The sequence below is a fragment of the Dermacentor andersoni genome, chromosome 5, assembly GCF_023375885.2.
Source record: "Dermacentor andersoni chromosome 5, qqDerAnde1_hic_scaffold, whole genome shotgun sequence".
Taxonomy (NCBI): domain Eukaryota; kingdom Metazoa; phylum Arthropoda; class Arachnida; order Ixodida; family Ixodidae; genus Dermacentor; species Dermacentor andersoni.
Genome location: NC_092818.1, coordinates 146,409,651 through 146,430,558, shown reverse-complemented (window position 1 = coordinate 146,430,558; position 20,908 = coordinate 146,409,651). Strand labels below are relative to the sequence as shown.

General features: G+C 46.5%; 1 protein-coding gene across 3 annotated transcripts in view; it reads right to left on the bottom strand.

The window, feature by feature from the left end:
- The window catches only part of LOC126531380 (RYamide neuropeptides-like), a 67,338-nt gene that overhangs the window by 11,323 nt on the left and 35,107 nt on the right, over window positions 1-20,908 (bottom strand). The window contains exons 2-3 of one of the 3 annotated variants that reach the window (XM_055071127.2): window positions 11,294-11,341; window positions 7,701-7,865 (exon numbers count right to left, since the gene is read on the bottom strand). In XM_055071127.2, the coding sequence (XP_054927102.1) occupies window positions 7,701-7,836 (136 nt within the window). In that variant the 5' untranslated portion in view covers window positions 7,837-7,865; window positions 11,294-11,341. Of the gene's footprint in view, window positions 1-7,700; window positions 7,866-7,959; window positions 8,052-11,293; window positions 11,342-20,908 lie in introns of those variants that run through there. The other 2 variants (XM_055071128.2, XM_050178885.3) reach the window with 2 other exon arrangements.

Below are 20,908 nucleotides of genomic sequence, written 5' to 3'. Positions count from 1 at the left end.
ACGACTGTTGCGCTAAGACAAATACAAGGCTGCTTCTTAGACATTATTTTTTTGGAGACAAAGAGTGCATAAGAAGGTCTGAAAGTAAAGTATTACGGAGCACACGTGTTACGAGTACATCCCCTTCTTCCTCTCTCCCCGCACGTGTTCACCCTCTCTGTCTTATTAACATCGAAGTCCCAAAAAGATATCCATGTATTATAATCTTGTGCGGTGACCCATTCCGGAAAAAAAAAAAAGAACGGGGGAGGGGCGGGGGAGGGGCTGTGTGGTTTGCGCTTGCTTCGGACGCTGACTAATTGTCTGTCGCCAGTTGCTAACTCGGGAATAGCGAACAGCAGTCAAGATCCCCCCACCCACCCCCACCCCCCAAGAAAGGGCCCTCTGGCAGCACTCGTTAAGGCATCGTGTCCAACGCAATCAACGAGGTCGCGGAAGGATTCTCCCGGAGGCGGTGACGTTACTTGTCGGCTAACGCAGATGCCGGCTGATAGCGTTGCGAATCGCCGGGTCAGCCGGGTCGACACAGTTCGTGGAGAAAAACGACACGTCCAGTTAGTCGCTTCCGATTTCCTGAGCGGATTTCGCGCGCCTTTGCCTTTATTACTTTCTTTTCTGTATTTGTGTAAGCCAAGGCCACGCTCCAGTGTTAATTTTGGGTTGTTCGGCAATCGTTCAGCTTTGTAAACTGCATTTTTTCTTGGGCTGGTTAATTCACCACGCAGTAACTTAATAATAATAACAATAATAAAGCGCAGTTGTGTAGCCTCTTCCATGGACGAATTCCACGGCACACGTCCGCCTTTCCTTACCTTGCTGACATTACCCTGCCGTCAGCCTCCCAGAATTACCTAGCAGCTACCGCAGTGATGCACTTAACCTAATTCGTATGCAAATTTGCTGGCTGTAGTTTGACGAAATGGTCTGTTTCAGAAGCGACTAAAGGTAGCCAATGCTTGATCTGTGTGAATTTGTGTAAAGGAGAAAAAAAAAAAAGAGTGAGAGGCGCACAAGGGTGGAAGTCTTGGGCGAGTTGGTGATTCAATATCGACATGTTTGCACGGCGCAAAAGACGGGCGCCCGTGTTGTGCCCTTCCTTCGGTCCTCGTCTTTTGCGCTGTGCAAACATAGAGGGGCGCAAGTCACGTTTAATCTCACCTGGAATAAAATTACATAACAGAGAGAAGGAGGTCTCGGCGAACGCCTGGAGGGAAGTCCCGATTTAATTGACTACGCGCCAGTACTGCTCCGATTAAGGCGAGCACCGAAATCGCACCGAGCGTAGCTGGAGCCACACACTTTGTTGCATTTTGATCCATTCGCTGCGGCGCCACTGGGAGTCTATAAGCTTGAATCCACTGGCTCATTGGTCTCTAGCACGTCGTGTCTTTGTTTGCTGTCGATTCACTTGAGCTTCTTTATCAAGGAAAGCTTCGGCAAAGGCCGCGTGTCTGGGGTCACAGACGGTGAAATAATCGGATTTACTGCAATAATCCGTTCTAACACGTTAATTCCGCGTTCAATAGCGTAAAGGCAGAAAATAAAGCTAAGGAAGAACTTTGCGTTGCCTTTTTCTTCTTCCTATTCTTTTTTGTGGTAGCTTCAACACGCTTGTTCAATATGGCCAAATTGCGCCGTTTCTTTTTAAACACTCATACAGCTCTACAAACGCTTTTTATGCAGGGAGACACCGCTTAGTGCCGCGTATATTAAGGAAACAGCATATTTCAGCGGCCTTTATGTCTTGACTAGTTGAACGCCAACATAGCTCGAATAGAACTGGGCTCAAGCTCCCGCAAATTTTTTTCCCCCTAGACCTCTTAGTGACAGCAGGTGTCGGCCAATTGTGATGTTATACCTATTATAGCGAATGTGGCTGGCCAGCGGTGAACAGTTTGCAAAGAAAGAGTTTGTGAATTCAGTCACTCAGGCCGTAGAGCTTGTGTGACGAAAGTCGCTAGCGACAACAGAAACCATGAACAGCAGAGCAGATGCCTTTTCTTATAAGACAGACCAAAGGCTGCACTTGGCTCAATAATTCAATACCTTTCCTGTGACATTTCTTACATGCGGCAAATATTTCCTATTAACGCCGCGTCATTTCCGTAGGAACAGCGTACTTATATAAGTATTTATATAGCGCTGCACGCGGAGCGGTATAGAATAGTGTAGATTATGATGTGGGAATTCCACCCAGGTTTCATTGTTCCGCTGAAATAGATGACTTAGTTCAGGAACTGAAGGTCAGATTTTATATCTTGTTAAATTCTAGCCCAAGCTGAGATGCTATATAATTCTGTCATGTCACGTCGCGTACTTTCTTGGCTTTCTCTTCCTTTACATTTCTGCCGAGGAGTGTGTAGAAAATTGCCAGCTTGAATTTTAGATAATTTCCGAGCGCACCACCAGTTCTCTTAAGCAATGAACGAATAGCCAGACTAGGCGAGGCGTCGTCAAAGAATGTGTGCCTTACGTTCAGTGCAACTGTATTGCCAACTCGAAGTCGGCACCACAACTCATTTTGTGAATATGGGCAGGTTAACCTCTGTAACGATATTTTCAGTGGTGGTGGTGGTAGTGGTGGTGGCGTTGGTGTTGGTGTTGCAGCAGGCGGGGTTAGTCTGGCATACAGAGCCGCCAATTGTTCCGCGTGACACTCCTATGAGTGTCACTGTGTGTGTGTCACCAGGTGTCGAAGAGCGCCGTGTCGCGCATGAAGGCGATCAGCTGTCGTTGCACCTACTTCCTGATTGCCGCAAGTCCTCCGGGGAAAACGATGTCTTCAAAGGTCCTGTGCGAAACACCATTCTTTTGCAGGCTGTCGACCATTGCTTTCCTTTCTGTGTCAAACTGCGGGCGTATCCAAATGAAATGTTCGATGTTGGCGATATCACCACAGAAGGCACAGAACGGGGAAGCGCGCCGTCCAGTCTTGAATAACCAAGCCGTGGTGTACGCGGAGTCGGTCCGGATGCGATACAACAGCGTTGCTTCTTGCTGAGTAAGTCCATGGGTCACACAGGCTGGGTGTGGAGTCTGGCAGATCGCCTTAAAGTGAATGCGGATTGCATCCTTAGGGTTCCGAAAAATATTTGGCATTCTTACTTTTGGGACACATGTCAGTGCCAGGCGTGAAAGAGCGCCAACTTTTTCATTTCCTTCAATTCCTATGTGGGATGTGATCCATTAAAATTTTACGTTAAATCGCTTGCTCATTAGAACTTCGATCAGTGCTTGCCTTGTAAACTTCTCTCGAGGTAGGCCACGGTGTAATCATTGTAACGATGATTTTGAGTACGTCAGCACCACGACGTCACGTGCAGAATAAGCGCGTAGTTTTCGCAAGGCCGCGGTAATCGCGGCACTTTCTGCTGTTATAGACGAAACTACGTGACCCAGGCGGCCAGACAATGACACGTCAAGAGAGGATGTGCAGAATGCCGCTGCGCAGCTGTCTGTCTGTGCACACACCGACCCATCTGTGTACACGTGTAGGTGACTTTGAAACGCTGTGCTCAAGTGGTCTAGCACACGAAACTTTGCTTCGGCAGTTGAAATGGTGCGTTTCGCCGGTAGGTGGGGTACACTGAGGCTGCACGCAACGTCCGAAAAAGAGCATGGCGGGTCGAGGCGACTCCGTTTATGCCACTCCAATCCTAAAAATCGAAAGGTGTTCAGCGCCGCATGGAAATGGGAACTAGTTCTTGTTCTTAGCTGCCGGAGAAGCGCCGCACCTGCGGGGGACTCGCCTAGCCTTAATGGCTGCATCAGTAAGGCCTTAGATGCCAAAAAGGTGGAGTGAAAGAGACTCCGCTTCATCACTTACCTTCTTGTTTGAAGCCGCCTGAGGAACTCCCATCGCCAAGCGAAGTCCCTTTCTGTGCACTGCCTCCAAGCGCTCGAATTGGCTCGGTGATGGTGATATCAGCGGAAGCTGATAAAGAATGCGGCTTGTTATCATTGCAGCATTCAGTTTAAGCATAGACATATGATTGTTCTCCCAACGTACGCCTGCCATGCTACGAAGTGCGTTGACTCTTTGCACTGATGCAGCCACAACACTTTCAACTGCGCCTCGCCAGAGTAGCTTGCGGTCAATGGTGATGCCCAGGAATCGAACGCTAGTTGCACGACGAATTGGACGGCCTCTAATATTCAGCGACAGGCGAGTTGACTTGCGCTTCACTCCCGGGAAAAACATGAAGGCAGATTTTTCCACTGATAAAATATGCCAAGCGTCGATAAGTGGCGATCGATGACGGAGATTGCACCCTGGGTTATCCGGGCCAAACGTTTACGTTGGTACCTCGAGATCCAAATGCAGATGCCATCTGCGTAGATGGCCATTTTAACAGCCGTCTAACCTACTTTCAATGCGTCTGGAAGAGTGGCCATGGCAGTGTTAAAAAACAAGGGACATAGGACACTTCCTTGCGGAACGCCGAGGAAAATTCGTCGTTTTTCGCTCATTATATTTCCGAGATTAACCTGAACATGTCACTCTCTTAAAATTTGTGGGCGAATGGAAGAGCATTTCCAGAGACACCTGGGGCTTGAAGTCCGTTGATGATGCCAGTATGAAGCACACAGTCATATGCGTTGGTAATCTCCATAAAGATGCGATTGTAGAAAGGCCGCCGACGCGAAGGTTCCCGATGTGGCTTAGCAAGTCCTCGGCACTCAACCGTGGACGAAATCCGGTCATACACGATAGCAATCTATTTCCTTGCTCAACATACTAAGTTAACCTCGTACATATTAGTCATTTCATCAACTTTGATAAACATGATTTTAACGATATTGGCCCATATGAGGCAAGGTTCCCACGATCCTTTACAAAATTGAGCACTGGCACCACCCACGCTGTCTTCCATGTTTGGGGGATCTCTCCTGTACTCCAGACGCGATTAACTATGTCAAGAAGGGCTCGCCTTTGCTCGCATGGTACATTTGTCTGCATTTGATCGCCGATCAAATCGGGACCCACAGCACCGAGTCTTTTTAATCTGCTAAGCGCCAAATCCAAATCACGAAAGGCGAATGGCGTAGCCATCGCATGAAATAATTGAGATGACAGAGGGTTCGGCGGTCCTGCTGATCTGCCATATGTGTATACATCTGCAAAATATTCTGCAAAAATTGGCAAATATTTTCCTTGCTTTAAAGCAAGTGATTAATTAAGGAAAAATGAGATATCCACCCCTTCGTAGCAACTGCTACAAAGGAAACCCATACGGGTTCCTCGAAAGGAGAGCCTTGCAGTTGAAGAAAAAAATTGTTCCCAGTCCGGGCCTCGAACCCAGGACCACCGCCTTTCCAGGGCAGCCGCTCTACCCCTCTGAGCTAACCAGGTGGCAAGCAGATGGCAGGGTGAAGTCGAATTTGTCAAAAACTCGACGCAAAGGCAAGAGTTTGACGTATTAGTTCTGCGGAAACCCGCAAGGTGGAGAGAAGAATTTAACTAAGGGGAAAATGAGACATCCACCCATTCGTAGCTATTGATACAAAGGAAACGCGGGTTCCTTGAAAGAAAAGCCTCGCAGTTGAAGAAAAATTCGTCGTGGCCCGGGACTCGGACCCGGGACCACCGCTTTGCCGGGGCAGCCGCTCTACCATCTGAGCTAACCAGGCGGCTAGGAGATGGCAGGGCGAAGTCGAATTTGTCAGCAACTCAAAGCAAAGGCAAGAGTTTGACGTAATAGTTCTGCGGAAACCCGCAAGGTGGAGAGAAGTATTTAACTAAAGGAAAATGAGACATCCACCCATTCGTAGTAGTTGCTACAAAGGAAAACCTTTGTAGCAATTGCTACGAATGGATGGATGTCTCACTCTTCTCGCATGGAATACTCCCTGAGTTCTCAGGTAGGTGTGCAGCTCTTCATCCGAGTACCATTTTGGGACTCCCCTAACGATGCACGTGCTTTTCATATAACTGGGGGGAACACGGGCAGCTATGGCTATGCCACCGATATTCTTGGTCTCTAGAAGGACGTTAGCTTGTCCTTCTGTCTCTACATCCAAGAGCAATGCTCCCTGCGCTGTGAAATGGTCTCGAGAGGCGTTCCACCGAGAATCATTTCAACCTCAGAATATAGGACTATAGGGTTCACTTGCTTTAAATCAGCTATTTCTGACGCTGCAGTGATTCCGTCCTGTCTTTACGATAGCGCCCGATCCGGAAGCCAGCCTCGTCCATATCTAGGTCTGAAAGGTTCGCCTCGTCGGAATCCCCGATGACTGTTGACTCGTCCTCGAATTCCCCAATGTGTTGTCGCTTGCAGTCAGGCAGGCTTGTACAAACCAGCTGGCGTTTCTGACCCGGTGTCACCCCTTGAGAGGTCATGGCGGAGTGCCCGTCGGTGCCAGCTTGGGTCCTAGCACTTTGTGAGGCGACGGGTGATGCAGCACCACTCGGTCTTTGGTGCGGAAGGTACCTTTTCGAGTCGTCCGACGTCTTGAACAGTTCCGACCAGTAAGACGACCAGAAAATAACGATATTTTCGAACTGTCGATGGTAGTTTCGGTTAGGGGACAACTAAAAGATGTTTTGTTTACACCGTGGTTTACTGCTATTTGTAGCCATATAGAGGTTATAGGTACACTTCTTATGGCGTTGCGGGGCGGTCGTTCAAAGATGCTTTTCTGACTCTCTTTCCAGTCGTTCTGCCGAGCCTTACTTCCCCCTCGACTCTTTCTCCAGAGCTCCCCCTCTCCCTTCTTTAGGTGGTCAACCGAAAGCGTAAAGCTCGAGAAGCGTTCCGAGGAACCGAGGTACTGTCCATGCGGGAAGGTGGGGACCAATATGCGGGCTATCAATTTCGGCGATACTATCGCTTTCGCGTGACGTAGTGCTTAACCAGCCAACAACTCACCTGGTTTTGCTCAACTAGCCAACAAGCGCGCACAGAAGGCGATATCCCCGAAATCAATCATCTGGTGTATCATCTGGTGTTTCTGGAACTACGTACATATACGAATGAGAATAAAATTGTGCGCGTAGAGATTATGACACCCATTGGCATAAAACAAACAAGAACAATATTAGCTGCTTTGTCTATTCTGAGCAGCACTGCAGGAGGAGGAGGAGAGGAGGGAGTGTTGATTGCTGCAGACGGACCTAGCCTTGCAAAAGTCGCTGGAAATTGCTCCACCTGAGCACCACCTATCAACCGCGATACGGTCTTAAACGGTCCAGCTAACAAGACCAAGTATCAAAAACAAGTTGACACGGAGCCCATTACGCTGCGCGTTTTCCAAACCATGCCGGCCCACACCAGTACATATAGCCAACAGATCTGAAGAAAAAGAAAGAAGGTGCGACTAATACAGTAATGTATACGTTATGTATCGAAGCATCGGCAGCGTTACCCTCCGCCACTCTCGACCTTCCTCGACCTCTCTCGACCCCAGTTAATCTTTACTTCCCCACTCCCTTACCTCAGCACAGGGTTGCCAGCCGGTTCATGCACTGGCTAACCTCGCAGTAGCCTTCCCCCTCCTCCTCCTCGTCTTCCTTTGGGTAGCCTACCTTCCTTGTTTCAAATGTTACGTAAATGTCCATTCGTCCTTCTCGAGCTAAACATTTGAAACGCTTGCTCGAACACGACATAAATATCGCATTTCGTTTGAATAGAGCGAAGGAACGAAACCTTGAACAAAAATTAACCCGAGAACGGACACTTTCCGCTCGACGTGCTCACCAGCCAGAGGCGGCGTGACGCTCCGGCGGCCGTACCGTCCGTTGGGCACGAACTGCGGCGTGCCCTTGGCCGCTGAGGTGACGCTCAGCACAAGCAGGGCCAGCAGGGCGACGGCCCACGCGCGGGCGTTCAACATGGCGACGGCTGCTGTTGCTGACGGGGAACCTGCGGCGAAAACAAGAGAGAGGCCGCGCTGTCCAATGCGCCAGCGTTTGCGGACGAATACGGACAAAGCCAAACGGGAGAAGAGATGGCGCACACTTGTTGTTGGAGCACAGCTCAGCCTATTTAAGGTGTCCTCTGCCAACAAATCTGTAATGCACTTCTCCATGGCCACTGGGCTAGACGAGCGCTTGTGACTGCACACGAGTGAACACTTACCCTCGGGTGCGCGCACAGGCTCTCCTTTATCGATCTTATCCTTATTTATCGCTATGCATTTCCCCAGATTTAAGGAAGCCAACTAGGCGCGACCATCATTATCTCTCCGGCTTTTTCTATTTATTATTATTTCAGCGTATAGAGAGAGAGAGAGAGAGAGAGAGAGAGAGAGAAGACGGGGAAGTTAGCCAGGAAAGAAAAAAAAATTTACTACCGTTCACGGGTAAAGGGGAAGAGGGACAGAGAGAGGCTTGGCGAAAGATGAGTATACTCGTCTTTCATATATGAAAGCGAACATTAGTGCACATAGTCTGAGGCGGCGCACATTAACGTCATAGTATATCTCGCAGGCCAGTGCACCGCAGGCGGTGAACTATCTTTCTAGCTGCCTTTATATAGCGCCGACGTCAGTTTCGACCCATTTTTTGACACCTTTTTCTTCTGACTGAGTCTGTCTGTCGAGTATATTTAGTACTGGACAAAGCATATGCCTCTCCGTGCTATATAACGCGGGCAGATGCACAGAAAACGTGCAATTGTCTCGTCACAGTCACATGCGCCCATTCCTTCACGGAAGAGGACGCCCTCCAGCGCGCTTCGTATTCCAATATCGACTATAGACGACTAACTGATTGATTGACTCGTGAGGCGTTGGCACTCGCAGTTTCACCTTGCTGAAAGACGCGCCAGACAGTGCTGAAAAAAAAAAAAATAACGAGTGCAGCATAGGTTCCGGATTGCTTCTTACGATTCGTGGTTTTAAATCCCATGCAGAGAAAACTCGGTACATCGACGTCTTAGTTTTCTGAATTATAGGAATATGGCCACTGGTAATCGAAAATCCGCAGATTTTTTTTTTTTTGCAGCAAACCATAACTTCTTCATTATTTAAAACGTGCTAATTTACCAAAAAAAAATCGTAACTGGCGCGAGACTGCAAATTTCTCTGCAGACTCTGACGAACTCAACGCTCCAGCTACGAGACACGCCGTACAAGTAGGCCCCCGAATTATTTTTGCCCAGGGGTCAGCTAACTTGCACCTAAAGCTTGGTAGACAAGAGTTCTTCCTCGGAGGGATTCTACAGTCTGGAATTTAACTAATCAGTAAACCACCGCATGACAGATTCTCTGACTGATTTGATTTGGCTTATCTGATGATATCGATTATGTCGGCAACATTCGTCGCCCGCTCTTTCACAACATTTAATCGGCTTTTGAACATGCAGGAATGACATGACAATACGCACACAAAATGACGAGTACTTGGCGTCAGGGGGAACGAAATAGATGAGCGTTCAAGAAAAACGAAATTCGGCATGATGTGCACATAAGTGTTGCAACAAAGAAAACGAGCGATTAAAAAAAAAGTAGAATACACAAAGTACGAATCAGTCACAAATCTATAGGGACGCTTGCCAAATGAATACAGAGATTCGTGTTATTCGAACAAATTCGAGTTACACATAATAAAAAAACATATAGATGAAGAAATTAACAAACTAATTATTAAGTAATTGAACACAAAAAAAAAGTAATAAAAAAAGATTGAAGTGCGTATCATCAGTCAGAAATAATGGCACTGCCCGTTAAGAAACTTGTTAAAGCTTACAGGGCTCTAGACAGAGCTTGTCGATAATTTCTCAGAACTACGCTAAACTATAAGTGGTTACTTGCAAGTATCCTCGTTTCTTTTCTTCTTTCTTTACACAGATAACGCCTGAGCAAATGCATATGCACGATTCAGAGATGGCGCTGCGTTGCACCCTCACCTCCACCGCTGCCTGATTAGAATCTTACATAAATACGCTGCGTGCTTTCACAAGCTACATCTTTACGCAGTCACATGCCGGGAATTTCGTTTGTAAGAGAAACCTTGCATTATATATTAAGTGACTACCGAAACATGGACGCGTATATTTAAGCAAATATTTTTTTTTGTGCACTACAGCGTTTCGTAAGGGTATACAGAAGGTATATATATATTGGGGGCAATTATTCTGCGTCATTAAAGACGCTTCTCACGAGCTCTTGACCGTATAGGGACTCTCGCATGGCCCGGTATCGTGCAACGCGATCGCCGAAACCCTCCGCGTAACAGTGCGTCGTTAATCTACTGCCAGGGGCGTCGTTATGTGGACGCTAATAACACTCCGTTTTCTGAAGCTGCGGTCAGCCTCGGACAGCGAAATTGAACCATACGTCTCCAACGCCGCGGAAGCTGGGCGTTGTGGGTATAACATTTTTTTTTCTTTTTTTACGAGGCCATCGAGTTGCCCGTAACTTCTTGCAACTCACGCGAGCCTACAGCAGCACCACCAACTTGTGCTAGAACCTAGCGTGGCTTATCGCTTCTAGGATAGATGGTCGTTCTTTAATCTCACGTAATTATGCATTAACTCTTTGAGACCTACGACGTCAGACTGTTAGCGTGTTGCATTTGCCAACAATTCGACCTAATGGTTCTTGTGAAGATCAGCTACGCGCAACAGGGTTATCAGTCATTTATGACCGTAACGCAACTGAACTCACAGGCATCGAAAAACACCGAGCAGTGCTAAGTTTGTTTGAAATAATGACCTGGCGTTATAAGTTTGTTACATGACCGACGTGGTTCAGCTTCCGTCGCCTATCAAGGCCTCAAACTTAGGCTTCACATTGCGGAGGAACAGACCAGGTGCTATACTGACTAGACAGCTCATACGCTTGAGTGTTACGCACGAGAAGCCACTGGGAAATCGTGATAGCGATTATATGAATAGTGGCAAAGGCCGCCAGTCAGCGTGAACTAGTCATATTGAGTAGAAAACTGTGGATATGCTCACTGGTTAAGTGCAATACACGTGAAGAAAGAAAGAAAGAAAGAAAGAAAGAAAGAAAGAAAGAAAAAGAAAGAAAGAAAGAGAAATGGATGGATGGATGGATGAATGGATGGATGGATGGATGGATGGATGGATGGATGGATGGATGGATGGATGGATGGATGGACGGACGGACGGACGGACGCACGGACGGGCGGATAGATAGATAGATAGATAGATAGATAGATAGATAGATAGATAGATAGATAGATAGATAGATAGATAGATAGATAGATAGATAGATAGATAGATAGATAGATAGATAGATAGATAGATAGATAGATAGATTATACACAAATGTCAACCCGTTGAACCATGGTCAGATTAACTGCGGTTTTGTAGTGCATACCTACAACAATGAAGAGTCGCTGCGTGTTCCTCCCTGTTTCTCTGTCAATGACCTGACGGGTAGTATTGAAATTAGTGCAACACACGCAGACGGAAAATTGTAACAAAGAAAGAAAACCATAACAACTGAAGTATGAAAGAGCAGGAGGACATGGAGGGGCGATGGGGCTAATGCGGATCTCGAGAGCTCCGATTCGAAGACAGCCGGCCTTTGCCTTTTAGTTTGACTTCTTGATTCTCGGGCCACTGTCCTGAAAAAGCGTTTGTAATGAGCAGCTACTAGGAAAGAGTGCAACGGCTTGTTATAGAAACCGTGCAGTTTAGCACTTCGGACTTTTCTTTTTTTGTGTGTTATCATTATGAACTGCGGGCACTCGATTCTCTATATGTCCCTGCCTTCGGAGTCCGAAGATCCGGTCGTGCATCGCGAACAGCAGACGGCGACGTAGGCGTCGACATTTTTGGAACCTTCGGTTCCCATAGAGCATTAGTCACGGGCGTAGATCCGGAACGAATCAACGGTTCCGTTTGCTGAGCGTAGGCTTAAGCCGATCCCCTTAAACAGGAAGCGTGCATTTTTTCGGCTTTTTATCACTAGGAGCTAGTGAAGTGTCTCTCTGATATCGATAATAGGAAGTTTTGTCAGGAAGTAAACTCATATTTAGGAAAAGGAGCACAGAAAGCCGACCAAGGTTCCGTGCTCAGATAGGTTAGGCCTTTGGGCTTCCACACGAAGCCTTGTTCACTAATATAAAAGGCTAGAAACATCGGGCATCGGGCTTAAGCTTGTTTCAGTAAGTGGTCTGGGCATCTTGCATAGGCAGGCAAGATATTACCATTGTTTGGACTGTGTGAACAGTAAAGGTTACCAAATATTGCAGTTGCATTCAGTTATTTTCCGGATCTCTCTTTCTCTCTCTCTCTCTTTGCAGGGCAAAATGCTCTCCGTGAAGTTATGGTAATCGGAAGGACATCGATGATAACGATGTATGACGCTGCATGCCTGCAAACAGCTTTTCAATCTCTGAACCAAGGCGGCACCGGCTCGTCCTCTGCAGTTTTGACCGACAAAATAAGAACTTCGCGGAAATGAGAAACTGGCACTTGGGAAAAATCGTTGCCTCGTCGAAGTGGCTTCTAGCGCGTATTTTGAAAGCTGGTGTTCTTGTTCACCGTCGCCTATCCAATCAATCTTCGCTGCAATCGCTTTCTCTTGAAACAATATTGGCATAAAAAAGCTGCGAATACAATTTATAATTCCGCGATCAAGGAAGACTTGAATTTTCCCTGCTCCTCGTCTTCAGTGGCCAAAATTTCTTTGGTTTTCTTAGTTGCTTTGTTTCATCGTCTTTCGCGAGTGCATCGCTTTTTTGACCTTTGGTAAGTTGGCTGCGTCGCACAAATAGTATATCAGTGGGTGAGCTTGCTTTAGAGATCAAAAAGAGAAAAAGAAAAAGGAAATAAGGAACATGATTTACAGTCAAGAGGCGTGCCAGTGTTGTTCAGCCTTCTCTGGCCAGGGCGCTATACGTAATGATGGAGGAAAATACGGTTCAGGGAAAAGATAGCAGGGAGATGAAAAGGGGAGAGAATTCAGTTCAAAACAAGTTTATTGCATGAATAAAATGAAGAAAAGTGAAGTAAGAATGGGGACGAGAGGGGACGGAGGAGGGGAGGGAATTCAACGGCACAGCATGTCGGAAAATAGGAACAAGAGAAGCTGGGAACAGCACAGTGTTCGGACGAAATTGTATGAGTGAAATGAATACGTTGAAAGTTGTTTTTGTGCACTGTAATCTCGAGAGCTCCAGTCGAACCGAGGCAATAAAAGTCGGTAGCCGCATAGAACGAAGCAAACAAACCATTCGTGGCTCCTGTATAATGTCTTGTGAATCTCCAGATGCAGTAAAAGACAACAAAATACAAAAAACACACAGCCAGATGTGTTATACCATGCAGTTGGTTCGACGCGTAATGTAGTGTATGGACACTTTAATAATAATAATAATAATAATAATAATAATAATAATAATAATAATAATAATAATAATAATAATAATAATAATAATAATAATAACAATAATAATAATAATATTAATAATAATAATAATAATAATAATAATAATAATAATAATAATAAACTGCTAGACGACTAATGTGCTAATCGCGCGCATAAAAGTGTTCGTTGGGACAGTAAAATAATAATAATTTGTGCCATTCATGAAACGATAAATTCTTAACAAATGACAAACACCATCAGCGTCGTCAGAGAGCTGAAAACGTGAGGTGCTATAAAATAAAAAAAAAATAAAAAGTATAAGGAAAGGAAACTCAGTCGTTGGCGAAATTAATGATGCTTGTGTTAGCATCTCTTAACCGAGCGGACATAGAATGGGCACTGGAATTCACTGGAACTGAAAGCCTCCTTTTTTTTTTTTCAGTCGAGCTATGACACGTGTAAGCGGTCACATATAGCATGTGAACTTTGCACTTCACGCACGGCACTCTTTTCTTTCAAGTCTTGCTCAACTTAAATCATCAGTGTCCTCCTTGTTCGCAAAGAATGACGCTAGTTCTCCCAACCAGGGCTGCAGGTAAGTTTTTCACGGCTTCGCTGATTTACTTGAAGAAGTGGTTGCGGCAACCGAAGAGCAAGTTGCTTGCTCGAGACACTTAGCTGGGCCTTTTTCTCACTTCTTTTTCAAGCTCGGGTTCTCTTCGCTATGAGAGATTCTAATCCGAAGGGTGAGTTGCTTTCCAAACGCATTTTAATTCTCAAACGAACTCGTTCAACCAAGCTTTTATGAGGAGTGACAGGCACTCGTGCTCTCAGGCTTTGCTTGCTTTATTACTGCTATTTTTCTTTCCTCACTTGTAGCGTCACACTTTGAAAACGAAAACACTGAAGGGGCAAAGTGGATGCGTGAATGAGATGAGCATTGAGAAACTCTTGAGGCTGGAATATTGCGGAGAGGCGTGACACCTTCGCGTCGTGTCCCTTTGTAATCAAGTTTGCACCGGACTTGCGATGGCGTCGGAGGCGCCGTTATCTTGAACCAACCTATGCCTGCTTTATGGGAACGTCGCTATCTTCCCGCTTGTACAGGGCCACATAGGCATATAATTTTTTTTCGGTCACTTTAAATTTGTTTAGGCAAAATGAGCTGTGATATTTTTTCTTGCAAAGCATGCCACAACGAACATAAATTCCAGGGTGCTTGCTATGGTCTTTCTTCTTGCGTCACTTTGTCCACACATTCAAACATAAAGGCTGAGGGGATTTAAACGCAATAATCTGAAGCTAAAAGCAGCATAGCAAATCGGCGTTTCTATGCACTGGCGCTCAAAATTTAGTGCAAGCTAGTTTTATATTACATGCAATTTGCTCTCTAGGAACAGATACAACACCTTTAGTCAAAGACAGATTAAACTATCGGCATTCAATTTTCATTGCACAGCTGTAAGTTACTCCATGCGCAGTTTCAACTAAATCTACATGCATAGTAAATGTAACTAGTTTCAAAAGGTAAAGAAAGTATGCATTGGCAAGTTTTCTGCTCCTTTGATAAACACTCTAACCTGAATATAACGGCCTAATGAACTTTCCCGTGTGTGTGTGTGTGTGTCTGTGTGTGTGTGGGTGTGGCTGTGAAAGAGTTCGAACTAGGTGGCCCTTTCGTATAAGCAATTACCTGTACTCAATTTCTTTGTATATGGGTTGTCTTTCATTCTTTCCAGCCCACAATGACATTAACATCCTAAGGCATTATAATATCCATCAAAACTCATTGTTCAGCCTAATATCCAGCAAAACTCATTGCTTGCGCGATATGCGGCGCATGTAGTACGTACGCACGTCCGCTTACCTGTGGCATCCGGGCCAGGGGCCGAACTTACGAAGCTTTCCGTTCGTAACTTCGCTTCGCTAATGGCAGGCCGCCTTCGCGAATACATCCAGCATCGGGGATTGGATGAAGTTTTCTCTTACGAGCAACACTAGCGTAAAAGCTTTTTGTGAATACGGGCCACGGCTCGTAATTAACGAAGTGTGTCTGTAGCTAAGCTCAGTACTCACGGTGATGCTTATACATATACGGAGGGTGACCGTCCGCTGCGCTTGAGGCCCGCAGTGCCAAAACAAACGCCCCGAAACGTGGCCCGAGAAGGGAGCGGTGCTGCGCAAAATGTTTTCCCGTTGACATTGCGGGCCCGTGCGAACGACACAGCAGTCCAGGAAGCGCCGACACCGGATGCTTGCGAGAAGCAGTTGCCATTGAGGAGAGCCCACTTGTGGTAAGCACTCGTACCTGGAACGAGCGGATCTCGAGTGCGCAGGCGTGCGGATGACATGTAAGATCGCTCTGCGCGCTTCGTCTGAAACTACCGGTCCTTCGCGAGCCATGCAGTGCGATGATAAGTTGAAATTGCAGAAAGAGTTCCTTATGGAAGCGCGCAGCTTTTGATGTCGCGTGTGTGGCTGCTTACACGATACTATGAATGCGCAGGCAGACGGGGGCGTTCAGAGAAGCTTTGTAGAAAGTAGAGCAGTGAGAGAAAAATACCGAAACAGGAGCAGAAAGGCGTGAAAAGAAATAAAAGAATGTCATCCCGGTATATACGTTTGAAGTAGGCGAAAACAAAAAAAGAATCTTTTCAGCATTTCCAACGACCTATGAAATCGAAGTTTTAAGCGGGGACCTCTACATTTAAATTGATAGGTATTATTTAAGGTATTTTCTGTCTCCTCTTCCTTCATTGTTTTTTGTAGGGTTGCTGGAAGGAGACCCGTTTATTCAGTCTTCTTCTGCACCCTTCTATCTTGAAGCACTAGCATCTGGTGATTTGTTAAAGGAGATTGTTAAAAGTTATAGTGCTAGAACTTGTATATCGCTGAAATCTAAAGGCAACTGAGTTACCTCTGCGTTATTGAGCACTAAATTGTACACGCGCTTCCGCTAAAACCTTCATATAGAAGGTACAAACATCTAACATTCGCAATATAGGATATTTCTTCGAGAGGTGCATATTGTGTTCTTTTCATCTGCGAGCCGTCCTGTTTGCGAAAGCACGCCGAAGATTGCCGCATTGTTCGCCTCTGAGGCTTTGTCTAAACTTCGCTTGTATAAGCTGATGTCACGAGTCTAAGGTATCGCTTCTCGTTTGTGGAATTTTGGCCCCAAAGTTGGAAAAGGTCATACACAACTCGGGAAGTAAATGAACCTCATGGAAGCTTGTAATTAGAGTAATTTAGGCTTCTTATGTAAGAAGTCGAGATGATCTTGTTTGCAGTTGAAATTATTATTATAATAGGTGAACTTTCAACATCCTGTAAAAAGAGAAGGAAAAGAGCCGTTGATCTTTACGCATTTTGTTCTGTATCTTTTTCTTTTCGTAATCTGATTTGCGTTTGGTCGAAGCTATAGAAACAATTTTTGTTTAATCTTGGAGGGAGAATAAAATGCACATTTCGTGCTGTAATTCTTTCACCTCAGGTTTTGCTGTGCCAACATTGAACGCAGAAAGGGCGCCGCGTATTGCCGTTTCGTATATTTTCGAATTAAGCAGGGTGCTTTGTGCAGGTTCGTTCAGGAAGACGTTTCGATGGCTGCACTCAAATGAATAGCAGTCAGCCGCAGCGAGGCTAATACAACAAAAAGACACATTCGAGTTAAACCAGGCGCCACGTGCTTCCCCTGCTCCGAAAACACTCGCGCATTACAAGAAAATGTCGTGAGTTGCACAGAGAGAGAGAGAGAGAGAGAGAGAACTTTTATTCTGAGCAAGCGCAGTTTGCGCCCTAGGTGGGTGGCCTCCTTATTTCAGTAAGGGAAAAAAATTCTGCCATTTGATGTTTCAGGCTGATAATCTTGCCATCTTTCTCGCCTCGCGGCAGAGCGTCGCGCCCGTCGTGTTGTTTCAACTTGCGCTTCCTTGCACTGCGTAACGAGCTCGCAAATTATGCGAGCGTGCGCGCATTTGCCGCGGCTGCGTTTCCAGCTTCGGCCGGTGTACAGCAAAGACCAGTTGCTTGCATGCGTACCTGCCTAGGGACAGGTAATGTCCGGCACCGAGCAGTTTCGCGATGGGCGCGCTCCGCGCTGTATCCCCGGCTGCAGCCCACGTAGACAAGCACCGGTTACCGTCAACTGGAAACCGCTGCGTCAATATTGACACTGCGCGCCAGCAGAGAACTGCGCTCTGAGCCGCGCGTATACGCGAGCGGACGCCGTCGGTTTTCTCTCGCGCCTCGGAGCGCACGGCGGCAGCGCGTTCATTTCATTACCATGTGGTCAGCGCACCTCGGTGATCAGCAAAGTGAGGTGCGAAAGGGATGCAGCAAGAGGGCAAGCGCACGTGGTCCTGTGCGAGAACCGATGCATACTGAGGTGCCTGAGATTTGCTGCTGCTGTTCAGGCTCTTCCGTAGGGTGTGTTTGTTAGCGTTTGGAACTTTTTCTTTTAGATTTCTTATGTTTTGTTTTAATTTTTTCATTACGCGAGAACGAGTTTGAGCGAAGCAGCCAGACGCGACGTCGTGGGCTGCCTAAATTATGCACAGAGCCGGGTCTGTTCCCTCGTGTATCCCTTGCGTGGTGGTGGTGTTGGCACATAGGTGTGAGACGCTGAAAAAGATGGAAGCGTAGTGGGTTGCCGAAAGAACGACGCACAATAGGGACACCCCCGCAATGTTGTCCTTTACGCTTGAAGGCAGCCCTAAAACACGCGCGATGTCGTCTTTTGATGTCCACGTTTCAGATACGAGGCTGGCTGTTGGCGAGGGAGCGCGTTCAGAACTCCAATCCCTTTATAACCTTTCCCCCAAATTTTTAAGAGAACACGGAAGAGGAAAACGTTTTTGTAGCGCTCAGTGGAAGAAAAGAAAGGCATCGCTGCAAGCGGAGATCACGCTGGCAAACACATTCAGAGACTTTCAACTTGTTTTCGTCACTGTTGCCGGGAACAAAGTTGCGATTTAGGGTCACGATGCGCGGGTTCATTTTTGGAGCCAGCCGTTAAAAACTAATCTGGCATCAACACCTCAACTCAACGAATAATAATAGCAAGGTATTCGTGATGTGATCAATGGATGCTGAAGCAACCAACGTTTTGATTCATGTAGAGCAGATGCGCCGGCATGTGCAGGGCTTGGACATCAAGCGTTGCCCAAGGTGAGGGTATGATTCCTACAGATTTTCAGAAAAGTGAACGTGAAAATGTTGTTCGCTCTCTACGCTACGACGTGGATGTTTATCGCAAAAGTTCAAAATGTCGTGGAACCGCTCGTCATTCCGCGTGCACTCCGTGCGTGTCTGTGCCTGACATCGTTAATGCGTGGTTACTTACGCGTGTACATAAGTGAAAGTCGCGCAACCCCTATCTAGGTCGCAGGGCGAAACGCGGCAACATACAAAGCTTGTACTTTGACTTTATTGTTTTTTACATAATAAGTACCTTGCTCTGATACACACGGCCGTCTGTAGCGCGTGCTTGTCCGCGCATATGAATATTTTGACGTTAAGAGTCCCACAGTTGTTGAGCTGCTGACGCTTTGGCGTAATAAAGAGCATGCGCAAATTGTTTCTCCCAGACCGCTTCACAGTAATTTCACAATGTCTAAAGGCTATAAAATAAAAAAATTTGGCGACAGCTGCGAATGGATGAAAAGAAACACGGATCAAGGCCCGTACACACACACACACACACACGCACACACACACACACACACACACACACACACACACACACACACACACACACACACACACACACACACACACACACACACACACACACACACACACACACACACACACACACACACACACACACGCACACGCACACAGACACACACACACACACACACACACACACACACACACACACACACACACACACACACACACACACACACACACACACACACACACACACACACACACACACACACACACACACACACACAAATTCTCTTAAGCTCCATTTGTTCGTAAGAGAAAGTGCCAATCAGTCGGGTTGGATATATAATTAGCGAATGCAGTCATGCAATGGGAAACACAACTTACAAACGAAGAGCTTAGAGAATTCGGCCCTAACGTTTAATTTTTATTTCACGCACGGCAATCAATAAGAATGCGTTACAGTCTGTTGCGATACCTAGATGCAACACGTTGCATCGAGACACTGTATTAGTGGAAGACAGAGCCACCACATAAGCGGAGAAGTCACTTTTCTCCTCGACCATTATGTCAGTCAAGAGTTGTCTTATAAAGGCTTCCTCCGTTAGATATTTCTTTTTCAGTAGACACCAAAAGCTCTTGATTATGAAATTATGAAAAAAAAATGAAGTAGATCACACCAACTGCTTCGGTCGTGAGGTGGAGGAACGCAAGATGACAGACCAATCGAGGCCCGCCTGTGAAAACAGCCTAAATGTTCAGTGCCCGCCGCGCTGTGCTATAAAACTAGAGAGAGAGAAACAAAACAATAAAAAAGACAGTGATGTTATCCAGAAAAGTGTCTGTTGGATACCCAGCAATGGGAAAAGGGAAGCGGAAATATGAAGAGAGAAAGACATAGAGAGAGAGAGGATGTGATGAATGTGTGCACGTGTGCGGACGGCACTACGCAGTCAAAGGCGCTTGCACAAGCTAGTCGTTTTCAGAAAGTACAACAGTGCCTTCACTGCCTTCTTGGTCAATGATCGGTGGGGACGGAGTTCCAGTAGTGTCGGTTCGCTCAGTGGACGGTCATATAATTGCCTCAATGTATCGGGCGTAGAGGGAATATTCAAGTCACGACGCTTCGGTAGTGTAGTGACTTAACTATAGAGATTCATCTTGAAGTGTTTGAGGCCGGAGAATGCGCCAATCTTTACCTCCATATGTCACGTATATTCCTCAAGTTGAGAAAGATAGAGAAGATAAGGAAATGCAGGGATGTTGGCAAGTCGGTTGGCTGTACCTTGCACAAGAGAGAAGGGATGACATATTGAAAGAAATGATAAGAAGGCCGAGGCAAAACGGGTGAGAATTTACGTGCACAGTGGCAGGCACAAGATGTTTACAAGCGTATTCTCAGCTCCGCTGATATTCTGGGTTGTTGATGGGTGAAGTCGTGTACCCAGGATCATTGCCTCTCTGAAGGGTCGACCATCGAGTTGGCTGAGCATGCCCCGAGGGGACTGAGGTTGGACTGCGAACCGTGTGCAGTGGCGGAGCATAGAGCTCGAAGGTCCCTTCACATTTTCAGTGGCCGCATATGGGGAGTAGTCTATTCTAATGAGGTAGGAGTACGAACTTGTCAAGGTTACATCCAGTCGTAGGGAGCGTAGCAGCGTTGTGTAATCGGCGATTACCATCACGTTTCTCCCGGTGCGACGCTCTGATAACTGAGATCACTGCAACAACTGCAACTGTGGTTAGTAATCGCTGTCGGAGTGTCGAATTAAGCACGATCGTACGGAGGTTGGAAATCTCCGGAGTCTTGCAATTAGAGCTGAGCAGCGCTCGCAAATACAGAACTAGAAAAATGGAACTGCAATGGGAAGTGCAGTGAAAGAAGCTTCATAATTGTCGTGCCATGGAGCACGCTCGATAACGCTTCTTCAGGCGCTCCTATGAG